Genomic DNA, 12,771 nt, shown 5'->3' with positions numbered 1-12,771 from the left:
AATTGTATAGCAGTATATTAGATTCAAGATTCAAGTTAGACGACAGCATGACTCAAATTTAGAATTTTGGATCTAATATGCCGCCATAAAATTTATGCCTAACATTGTCTTATGTATGGACTTGTTTACGTTATTATTTTGTTTCATATTTATTTGTTTTTATACGCCCACATTTTCATGTGGACATATATTGTTGTCGCCCCCGTCCGTCCGTCCGTCCGTCCACAATTGTTTGTGAACAGTCTACAGGTCGCAATTTTTATCCGATTTCAATGAAACTTGAAATATAGGTTTATCACCCTAAGATCTCGGTTCCTTTCGATATTGGCATGTATCGGACTGTAACTTCATGGATTATGGCCCCTGATTGTACGAAAAATCACGTTTTTAGCTTGTGAACACTGTAGAGGTCACAATTTTTATCCGATTTAGTTTAAACTTGGAATGTATGATTATAACCCAAAGATCTCGGTTCCTTTCGATATTCGCACATATCGGAACGTAACTTCCTGAATTATGGCCCCTGATTGTACGAAAAATCACGTTTTTAGCTTGTGGACCCTATAGAGGTCATAATTTTTATCCGATTTAAAAAACCGTATTATTATATCACCGTTACACCCTAAGGACGGCTGAGTAAAAATATGGTATATCAAGATTGTGGACCCTATAGAGGTCACAATTTTTATCCGATTTTGTTGAAACTTGAAATGTAAGTTTATAACCCAAAGTTCGTGGTTCCTTTCGCTATTCGCGCATATCGGACCGTAACTTCCCTGAATTATGGCCCCTGATTGTACGAAAAATCGCGTTTTTAGCTTGTGGACCCTATAGAGGTCATTATTTTTATCCGATTTAAAAAAACGTATTATTATTTCACCGTTACACCCTAAGGACGGCTGAGTTCGAATTTCGTGAAAATCGGCCCAAAACTGACAGACAAAATGGACGCCCTTCGTTCTCAAATAGCGTAAAAATATGGTACATTGTATATCAAGGTTGTGGACCCTATAGAGGTCACAATTTTAATCCTATTTTGATGAAACTTGAAATGTAAGTTTATAACCCAAAGATCTCGGTTCCTTTCGATATTCGCGCATATCGGAACGTAACTTCCTGAATTATGGCCCCTGATTGTACGAAAAATCACTTTCTTTTTAGTTTGTTCTCTATCCGTCTCTCGAAAATGTGGGCGTATCCTGCCTGGCAGCCGCTGGTTATAAGAGTATTATGAAATGTAAAATGTATTTTGTATATTTTAGATTTATGCCTGACATTGTCTTATGTTTCATAGTTATTTATTTTTAAGAGTAATATAAAATATAAAATGTGTTTTTTAGATTTATCCTACATCAATGAGAGCTTTAGGTCTGGGTGCTTGTAGTGGTATGGCAAGAATAGGGGCTATAGCTACACCTTTTGTAGCACAGGTAAAGTTTTTATATTATAATCTTATTCAAATAACATGGCAATTTCATTGTGTTATTGTAGTCATGGTGACACAGTGGAAGAGGTGCTGCCTCACTAAGCAAGATGTTCCAAGGTTTTTTCTGGTTGGGTTTCCTCCATCATTAGTGCAAGATGGAGGGCCTGGCCAAGAAAAGTGTCTAGTAGTTCAGACAGGACAAAAACCCAAAGTCTTTTGTATACAGTTGGCGGGGCGGGGTGGATGGCTGAATGGTTAGCATGTGCGCACTGTATCATAAAGTCTGTCATTGAGTCAACTGGCGTGGTTTCGATTCCTCGGTTGTACGTGACAAGGAATAGGGTCGCCTGTCCAACCTCGTGGGTTTTCTCTGGGCCCTCCGGTTTCCTCCCACTGCTAAAGACCCCTACGCGCAAACGAATTATGGATATAGAATTGAACCATATATTAGTCCCGAAATGACCTAGTTTGTGTCGAGTGGACGTTAAACCCCACCTCTCTCTCTCTGTCTCTCTGTATACAGTTGAAAGTTAGAATAAGAGGAATCTGTATGTGATATGCCTGTCTTAGACCGGTTGTGGGGGGCGTTAAATCATATGGCCTGTCATATGGGTTTTTTCCGGGTCCTCCACTTTCCTCCCATAGCCAAATTCCCCTACGCACAGGCTAATTATCGAAATAAAAAAAACTGAACCGTGTGTTAGTCCTGAATGACCTAGCTTGTATCGAGTGGGCATTAAACCCCATTTCACTCTCTTAGACAGTTCGGAGCAAAACAGTAGGACGTTAAACCCTATTTCATTTCCATTTCTCTCTAAGTTCATTTCATTTCATTTCATTTCATTTCATTTCATTTTCATTTCCATTTCATTTCATTTCATTTCATTTCATTTCATTTCTTTTCATTTCTTTTCATTTCATTTTCATTTCATTTTCTTTCATTTCCTTTCCTTTCCTTTCCTTTCCTTTCCTTTTTCCTTTTCTTTTCTTTTCTTTTCTTTTCTTTTCTTTTCTTTTTCATTTTATGTTTGAAGAGCTGCATGTATTAAGTGTATATTAAAGACCCGCTTGTAATTGTGTGCCGTGAAAGTACATCCAGATTTTCCGACGTGGTTTCCCCTTGTCAGTGGTGCAGAATGGAGGGCCTGACAAGGACAGCTGTCTAGTCCTTCATTTATTTTCATTTTCATTTTCAATTTCAATTTCAATTTCAATTTCATTTTATGTTTGAAGAGCTGCATGTATTAAGTGTATATTAAAGACCCGCTTGTAATTGTGTGCCGAGAAAGTACATCCAGATTTTCCGACGTGGTTTCCCCTTGTCAGTGGTGCAGAACGGAGGGCCTGACAAGGATAGCTGTCTAGTCCTTCTGATGAGACGAAAAATCGAGGCCCTGTGTATATATTAGAATGCACGTAAAAGATCCCCTGGCAGTTGGAATTCGATATAAGAGTAGCCCGTAGCGCTGCTCCCCAGGCACAATTTCCCTCATAGCACGCTGTATGGCATATACCCGTCTTCATTAGCCCAGTATAGGAGCAGAACAGAAGGACGTTAAACCCCATTTCATTTCATTTCATTTCATTGTAATTATGTTTGTATATTGAATACCTGCTTGTATATTGTATATTATGTGTATATATTTGTAGGTTTTATTGAAGACGTCACCGTATTTATCTATATCTATATATGGTACTATGTGTTTAATAGCCACAGTAGCTTCGTTATTGTTACCAATAGAAACAAAGGGCAGGGAAATGGAGGTAATATATATTTCTTTATTCCTTAATTCTAACACTGCTCTGGACTAGGGTCAGCTGTCTGGATATACAGGTCTATCTGATCTGTACTAGGGTCACCTGTCTGGATATACAGGTCTATCTGATCTGCCAACTGCCTGGGTATACAGGGGTTTTTATCATCCCACTGAAACACATAATATGAAGTATGGTAACACCATATTGTGTTAGTTCGAGTGAGTATAGATCGTCTCCAATGATTCTGCCTATGGATTTTTCAATTTAATTTCTTGTTGTCGGTGGTGCAGGTATGAGGTCTTGGCGATGAAAAGTTTGGTCTAACGCGTGCACTTTAATCTATAGGCATTTAGACATGTTGCGTAGTTTGGATCTAAAACTTATACATCTACCTAATCTCGTGGGGTTTCTCCTCCCACGACTAGCACCATTATGCTCAAGCATATTACATTAAACTCAATTTCTCTCTCTCCCACACATACAGAATTCTTTTCTATTTGTATATGCCTACATGAAAATGTGGTTGTATATTGCTGTCGCCGGGTCAGTCCGTCCGTCGTCACACAATGTCTTGTTGACTCTCTACAGGCTACATTTATCATCTGATATTGTCTGGAAATGCCCCCCCCCCCCCACACACACACACCACTACTACCAACAAAAGAATAAATATGCGACAACTCAGGCGATTTACCTGCTGTGGGCGTATTTTTTGTTGCCTGGCACCCTATCTTTATGATACAGAAAAGTTTTCAAGTAATTCAAAGAGGTATTCATTTTATTTTAAATTGTTTTCAGGATACAAGTCAACAGGCGGTGAAGAAAGAATCAAAAGATAAATCATAAACCAGGAATCTATAACATTTTATTATTAAATTAATCTGAATATCGTAAAATATAGATTCCCACGAAAATATTAATTACGCTAATTGAATCAAGTTGAATATATAAACCAGGAATCTTTAACTTTTTACTATTGATAGATTATTTAAAGATTCTTTACCTTTTTATTATTGAACTAAGTTGAATATCTTAAAGATAGATTCCCATGATAATATTTATTCCATTTATTGAATCAAGTTGAATATATAAAGAAAGTTTAAGGTATATTCGAACTTAGTTTGACAAAATTAAACGAATCAGGTAAAAGAAAAACCATGTAATAGAAAGATTCAGATCTTAAACCATCTAACTTGTTTATTATTTTATCGAATCAAGTTGATTAATTTACGTATTTAAACCCTAGCGTAAAACCTTTATTCTTCATCTACATTTCAAATCTATTTTACATCTTATAACCAAATTCACAATTTTTCAACATGAAATGAATGCATTAGGATTTTGTGGTCCATTTTTTAGTTGGTATATTTTATTAAGTATAATTATTAAAAATGGGGCTAGATCCGTTAAACTTTTGTCTACTTAGCCTTAGATTTAAAACAGGGGCTAGAACCTTTAAACTTTTGTCTACTTAGCCTTAGATTTAAAACTAATTTTAACACTTTAGCACTTGGATGTCCGTATAACTAGGGCTGCTTAGATATCGCCCTACACAGCCCAGCTTCATGTGGAGATCTGTGACACCTCTAAGATGTATTATACGATCCTACAATTAAACCACTGGAAACTAGGGCTGTTTATCGCCCTACACAGCCCAGCTTCATGTGGAGATCTGTGACACCTCTAAGATGTATTATACGATCGTACAATTAAACCACTGGAAACTAGGGCTGTTTATCGCCCTACACAGCCCAGCTTCATGTGGAGATCTGTGACACCTCTAAGATGTATTATACGGTCCTACAATTAAACCACTGGAAACTAGGGCTGTTTATCGCCCTACACAGCCCAGCTTCATGTGGAGATCTGTGACACCTCTAAGATGTATTATACGATCCTACAATTAAACCACTGGAAACTAGGGCTGTTTATCGCCCTACACAGCCCAGCTTCATGTGGAGATCTGTGACACCTCTAAGATGTATTATACGGTCCTACAATTAAACCACTGGAAACTAGGGCTGTTTATCGCCCTACACAGCCCAGCTTCATGTGAAGGTCTGTGACACTTCTAAAATGTATTATACGGTCCTACAATTAAACCACTGGAAACTAGGGCTGCTTAGATCGCCCTACACATGTGAATATTGGTGGCGCCTCCAACAACTATCTTGAGGCAGTATAAGGAACAGTGGTTTCAGGGTGTCCAGGGATGGATATAAAGATATGAAATATATCGGTGGTTTCAGGGTGTCCACGGATATAAAGATATGATATATATCAGTGGTTTCAGGGTGTTCGGGGATATGAAATATATCAGTAGTTTCAGGGTGTACGGAGATATAAAGGAATGAAATGTATCGGTGTTCCCTAGTTTTCATCAAGAAATCAGGGCAGTCAGTGCTAAAGGGTCAATAATATTACTTGTGATATATTTTTGGAATTCTCCTTTCGTGGTATCTATTCACAGTGGAAATAGATTTCCATCAATTACAGTCTCTAGAAATCATGGATTACATTAAAACAAAAATATTGTTTACAAATTTTATCTTAAAACAGAAAGTGATGGAAATGTATTAAGTAATATTTAAGTTGTACAAAATAAAATTTAAGTACGGGTACTTATTATCTTGAGTAAAAGTTGATTAGAAAATTGATTAAAGAAGGTAGTGAGATCTGACACATTTCATCCTTACAGCTCTCTTCACACAAATCAAAATATCTTGTTTGTCTACTACACTCTGATCCATCTGATGTAACAACCCTAGGCCCTATTAATGGGGGGGGGGGTTGGATGGCTGAATGGTTAGCGTGCGCACGCTGTATCATAAAGCCTGTCATTGAGTCGACTGGCGTGGTTTCGAATCCCCGGTTGTACGTGACAAGGAGTAGGGTCGCCTGTCCAACCTCGTGGGTTTTCTCCGGGTCCTCCGGTTTCCTCCCACTGCTAAAGACCCCTATGCGCAAGCGAATTATTGAAATAAAATTAAACCATATGTTAGTCCCGAAATGACCTAGTTGTGTCGAGTGGACGTTAAACCCCATTTCTCTCTCTCTCTCTCCTATTAATGGGCAGGATGTTTTGGTTTGAGTGCGTGTACAGGGCCGGTGCAGTGTAACCTTCGTGTTCTATTGTAATCTCAATTTTTACAATTTATTTTTTTTATCTAACCCTTTGTACCTGGATGATCTAGGACAGTATTATACAAAGTACAAGTAAGACATGTGGTTAATTCTACTTTCACTTTCTATCATGGAGACGTGTTCACATGTGCGGTTAATTCTACTTTCACTTTCTATCATGGAGACGTTTTCACATGTGCGGTTAATTCTACTTTCACTTTCTATCATGGAGACGTGTTCACATGTGCGGTTAATTCTACTTTCACTTTCTATCATGGAGACGTGTTCAGTAATCCGCTCTCCCTAACCCTTCAGCAACCTGAAGATCCAAGTTGTCATTGTACAAAGTGCTAGGATGGCTTGAGCATGTGTGGTTAAGTCTACTTTTATTTTGTACTATGGCGGCCTATTCCCTTGAATATAGGGACAAACAAGATCCCATGACACAATTCATGGATATTTATTTTAAGTGATAGTTCGTTATGGTTTAACGGTTATTAAGCATATTGCCCAAATAGACTCTTAGAGAAATTTCTAATAACAAGATTACTGATTGGTCAATATAAAGGTGCCCAAACAGACTTAGAAAATTCTAGTAACAAGATTGCTGATTGGTCAATAAAGGTGCTCATAAAATTAATGCATATTTCAGGCACTAGAGTTTGAAGGGATTAAGGAAATATTTATATGTTAGTTATAGTAATTGCGTAATTTCTATAACAATTTCATAGCTTCGTGTATTTATAATTTCTATAACCAGTTTGATAGCTTGGTGTATTTATAATAACTTTGTAAAGCCACATAATGTTTTGTATAATTTTTAAATATTATTTTATTTCTTGGAATATATTACTTTGATGTTATATCAAATAATATGTGTTCAGTGACTTTCCGTTCTCGAGTCATCAAATTTGTTAAACATCGTTTCGGTTATGCTGCAGGTGATACGAAGCTTCGGTATGGGTGTATTTCCAAGCTTTGGGTGGCTATTGTTTTTATCTTAATATGTAAATGTCTTAATCAAATATGATGTGTTCACTTTGATATCAAACAATGTTTATGTTTTGTATAGTATAGTCACTTTAGTTTAAGCGAGCACATAACAGAACAATATTTTGTTTATTTGAATTAACGGAACAAAATTTGTTTTTAAAAAAATTTTGAGTACATGGAACAATATTTTGAGTAAACTGAACAATATTTTGAGTACATGGAACAATATTTTGAGTACATGGAACAATATTTAGAGTACAGGGAACAATATTTTGTTCATTTTGAGTACAGGGAACAATATTTTGTTTATTTTGAGTACACAGAACAATATTTTGTTTATTTTGAGTAGAGAGAACAATATTTTGAGTAGAGGGAACAATATTTTGAGTAGAGGGAACAATATTTAATATCAGGTTAGCAACACAACATTCTATACATGTTTGATTATGGGAACAAATCTCTGGTTTTATTATACTTATGTCAAACCATTAACAACCCAACCCTAACCCTAACCCTAGCAGGTCAGAAACATGTCTTATGTCAAACCATTAACGTCACACAGGTCAGAAACATGTCTTACAGGCTGTGTTTCTAAAAAGAACATTGCTTTTTTGTTCATTGAAAATGGTGTAAATAGTTATAAATGTTAGTTTCTATCCAGAACACGCATTCCTAGTTCAGGGGAAAACGTGTCTTGTACATGTTGTACTTAACAAAGATACGCGTTGAAATGTTGTACTTATAAATTAAATCAGAGATTGTTTCCCTTTAACGGGGGTGGGGGGTGGATGGCTGAATGGTTAGCGTGCGCGCGCTGTATCATAAAGTCTGTCATTGAGTCGACTGGCGTGGTTTCGAATCCCCGGTTGTACGTGACAAGGAGTAGGGTCGCCTGTCCAACCTCGTGGGTTTTCTCTGGTCCTCCGGTTTCCTCCCACTGCTAAAGACCCCTTTGCGCAAGCGAATTATTTAAATAAAATTAAAAACCATATGTTAGTCCCGAAATGACCTAGTTGTGTCGAGTGGACGTTAAACCCCATTTATCTCTCTCTCTCTGTTTCCCTTTAAAGTTGTATTCTGTTAATGGGTTTCTCATTCGCTAACTGCCACTTGGAGATCCATGTATAATTACTTGTATTGAAGTAAGCAGTTCCGACTTGTTTCTTTTTAATATATATGTATATATTGCTTAAAGCATTCCCTATTGGCTACAATTATTATTATCATCATCATCATTATCATTATCATCATCATCATCAAATGACATTGTTTAAATTAATTAAAGGAGAACTCTGGCCATTGCAGATATTTTATACATTATCTACTATCAATAGAGTATCAACAATGCTCAGTTCAACAAATCATGTCGCCTTTAAATAAAAAAATTTTGAACACACCAATAATGTTCTGTATAAGAGGAAACAGTCATTTATACTCCTTGTACGATACATAAAAAGTTAAATGTAAAATATTCAACGTATAAATTAAACATTATATAATTGACATGAAGCGATTGAAAGAAAAACAGAGTAGATATGATAAAATGATAAAACAGCTGTTTAACAACTGTAATAGATAGATTGTAGATTGTCATTAATTAATTCATTAATTAATTCATACAAGATTAATTTTCATAAATAACTGATAATGTCATCCATGCTTCACTAATAATAATAATGATAATAATCGTTTTCTATAGCGCTGAACATTCAGTAAATCTGACACATCCATAAAACCAACAGTGGGATCATCTTCAATAGAAGACTTGATCTCGCTTTAACTACATACATCTTATCAAGGTCTTCACGCCAATACCCTACATATCTCAGCACTAAATTCGATTGGGTACAAGCCCAACTTGTGAGCCTATCAGATTCCTCAATCGTCGCGAATACCAGGTCTCGCGATTTCAAGCTAAAATGTCTACCTGTGATAATCGAGTTGCAAAGTTCAAGGTTCGTTCAATGTCAAGGTTTCCGTGGAGGTCGCGATGTCACAACCTCTGATTGGATGCTACAGCTGCCATGTCTGTAGATAACATAGCTATAAGTTTGGAAATTGTGAAGTAAACAAGCAACGGCCAGATGTTATGAAACACGCAGTAGTTGCTTCAGGAACATGACATGGGATAGGCTTTTCCTACCTTGTCTGATGAAATGTGAAAATTTAAAAAAGCATTAGTGTTTTCAAAGTTTTTGTCTGTTGTTAATTTTAATAATGTTGTTGTTTGTATGTGATTTGACTATATAAATACATTGAGCTCGTTGAAATATGCCAAGCGATCAGTGCTGTATGATTTTTTTTTATATATTTTGGGGGTTTAAGTTCATCAGCCGTAAAAAAATACTTAAGTGGTGATCAAAGTCTTTAAAGTCATATGTTAAAATCCTTTTTTGATTTGGCTATTAAATTAATAGGACACGTTCAAATATGCTAAGTGATCGCTGTGGTTTGAACATTTTTTTATTCAAATTTATGAGCCGTATGTACAAGTTGTTTTTCAAGGAGTGAAGCAAACTGTGAAGAATTCCCTACTTTAGTCAAGTTTAATTTTAGTTTAAAGATGCGATATCATTTGAAATTAAAAACATTTATTGTCATGATTTCATATACCAGTATATCTCCTAGCTTGAGTATGTTAACGCAATAATTGTTTTATTAATTCTGTTTACGTGTGTATATCTGATATAAATCAATATTTGTACGAGATACTCTGTATAACATTCCTTATCAATCTTATTAAAACACAGATCCTATTTCGTTTCGTTTTTTATAGTTCAAAATTTCGTATAACTTGTCTTTACTACACAAGGATCTGGAAGAGTTGTTATCATTGACGTGTTCTGGATGATGTGAGGGATTGGCCACAGCAAGTTTTTGGTGTGAGGTGCACGGAACTGTTGGTAACCCACTAGAAACATCAATGTTGATTGGTTAATCAAATGTCTGACGTCATGATCAGATCTTCATGTAGTGTAGGCCATCGAAAGTATTAAAAAAAAACGAAACGAAATATAGATGTGTTTTTTAATTACATTGCTTCCTTATGAACATCTTCAACATTTCCTGTCTCTTAATAAATTTTTATTGGGTTTTTTTTTTTGGTTAAAGAAATTATATATAAATCTATATAAAGGTTGTTGTTGTGTATTCTTGTGATCATATAAAAATTAATATTGTTGAATTTAAAAATATTTCTTGTTATTTTGTCATTCCAATGTATAAAGATTTTCTGATATATGAGTAATTTATGTAATTTATTATTTTTGATATTTGTAAAATGTTTCGTTTATTCTATTTATAAATTGCCCATTGATTTGTAAGAAAGACTTTGATATCAACGTAATCAGTTGGATGATACAAGCAGCAGAAAGATAACGTCTGTTGTTGGTTTACAATGATAAAGGCTAATTATACAGTAAAATCAATATCAATCACTTTATTATACACACAATGTTTCAACAATATTTCACCAGTCGTTATCAAGAAAATCCCTCCCAAAATCAATCCGATTACAACACAGATCTCATTTCATTTCGTTTTTTTTATAGTTCAAACTGTCGTTATACTTGTCTTCACAACTCTAGGATTTGGAAGAGTTGTTATCATTGACATGTTCTGGATGTGAGGGATTAGCCAATGACATGGTCTGTTACGGCAAGCTTTTGGCGTGAGGTTCACAGAACTGTGGGTAGTCCACTAGAAACATCAATACTGATTGGTTAATCAAATGTCCGACATCATATGGTCAAAAGCCGCTTGTATAACCTCGGATGCAACCTTCCACAACCTTCATGTAGTGTAGGCCATCTAAAGTATAAAAAAAGAAACGAAATATAGATCTGTATTTTAATCAGATTGGCCCAAAATAAAAATAAATTGTATGCTTGATAACGACCAGTGATGCTTGATAACGACCAGTGATGCTTGATAACGACCAGTGATGCTTGATAACAACCAGTGATGCTTGATAACGACCAGTGATATTTTGTTGAAATGTTGTGTGTATATGATATAGTAATTGTTATCCATAGAACTGTGTCGTGTTATAAAATGTTGTGTATATAATTTAGTGATAGTTATATATCCTTAGAACTGTGTTGTGTTATGTAACTTCTGTTGGAAGTCTGCAATATGTTAATACAATAATATATCAGACAAATTTTAAACTTGAACCATATAGAGAGATTTATTTATAAATGGTACATAAAAGAATCTCATAACTGTGTGTTATATCGGACGTAACTTATTAAATATTAAAACTGTACGATCAATATATTGAAACATCGGTCAGACATCCGATGGAGATCCACCAATCTTCAGTGTTTACCATCCTTGGTCTCCCAAGTGGTCTTATTCCATTCTACTCATTTATACCCTTGGTTCATCCAGGGGATATTCACATATTCCAATTATCTGCGAACCAATCAAAAAACAGTTTACAGACCAGTCTTGGCCTCATTGCTTACGTTTTTGCAACAAGATGACTGTTACTTCCCTTTGCCAACTTCCTTTGTATTTAACAATGTTTTTGATTGGTCAATAAAAATAGCACAATCATCAAGGGCAGATAATTTACTCCCCCATAGATTAACCCAGGGGTTAGTGGAGTGGAGCGGAATGATATTGGGGATATCTGTTTACTAATTCAACTGGAAAACCCCAGGACATGATTTTATGATATACATTAATTACTACCGAGTATTTATTACTGAGCGATGTTCCATGACATTCCGGAGTACCGGTACATGTATTTATTACTGAGCGATGTTCAATGTCATTATGGACTACATGTATTTATAAGGTTGAAAACAGTTTAATATTTATTTATTTCATCGAATACATCTAATTAAATATAATCAACTTATAATCTAAAATTTTAACTGTAACAAGATTTATTTATATTTATTTTTGTTCATCTTATTATCTAAATATCTTAATCAAATATGATGTGTTTACACGTCCAAAATATATCTTATTTGGATACCCAGCTTCATGGGTTTTCTCAGGGTTCTCAAGACCCCTATGCACATGCAAATTATTGAAATAAAGTTTACCATATTTGTACCGCAATGACCCTAGTTAAACCCCGTTATTAAACATACATTATGCAAGAGCTAAATCTGCCTATTGCAGGTCTTTCTTTAGGCCTGATATGTTATCTAAATTATTAATTAGACATTAATTAACTTATCCAGACCATAATCAACTCTTGGTGGCATCGAGAGCCTGCGTTGTTTATTGGATTAGGTTCCGATGTGCTGTTCGACTTCCATTCATAATTTAATCATGAAATGGATAATCAAGACTATGTTTTTTATCCTACCGACTTCAGTAATGATGGAGTCTAGGCCGAAAATTCAATCGCTAAAATCTTGGTTCATAGTGGATCAATTTAACTGAACATTTCAGCAAATTCCCTTTACATTATCTAGTTTTTAACTATTATAGTGAAAACTGCCAGCTCTTTA

The 12,771-nt window shown here is 35.3% G+C and overlaps 1 protein-coding gene across 2 annotated transcripts in view; it reads left to right on the top strand.

Moving 5' to 3' along the window:
• Window positions 1–8,015, top strand: part of LOC126823516 (synaptic vesicle 2-related protein) — a 37,247-nt gene extending 29,232 nt beyond the window's left edge. For both annotated transcript variants that reach the window (XM_056102055.1, XM_056102054.1), the window contains 3 exons: window positions 1,341–1,430; window positions 3,077–3,190; window positions 3,983–8,015. In XM_056102055.1, the coding sequence (XP_055958030.1) occupies window positions 1,341–1,430; window positions 3,077–3,190; window positions 3,983–4,030 (252 nt within the window). In that variant the 3' untranslated portion in view covers window positions 4,031–8,015. The remainder of the gene's footprint in view (window positions 1–1,340; window positions 1,431–3,076; window positions 3,191–3,982) is intronic.
• The last annotated feature ends 4,756 nt before the right edge of the window (window positions 8,016–12,771 follow it).

This window comes from Patella vulgata, chromosome 6 (assembly GCF_932274485.2).
Source record: "Patella vulgata chromosome 6, xgPatVulg1.2, whole genome shotgun sequence".
In the NCBI taxonomy this organism is placed as follows: Eukaryota; Metazoa; Mollusca; class Gastropoda; family Patellidae; genus Patella; species Patella vulgata.
Note: the sequence above shows the minus strand (reverse complement) of the source record. Positions and strands in the feature narration are given on the sequence as shown.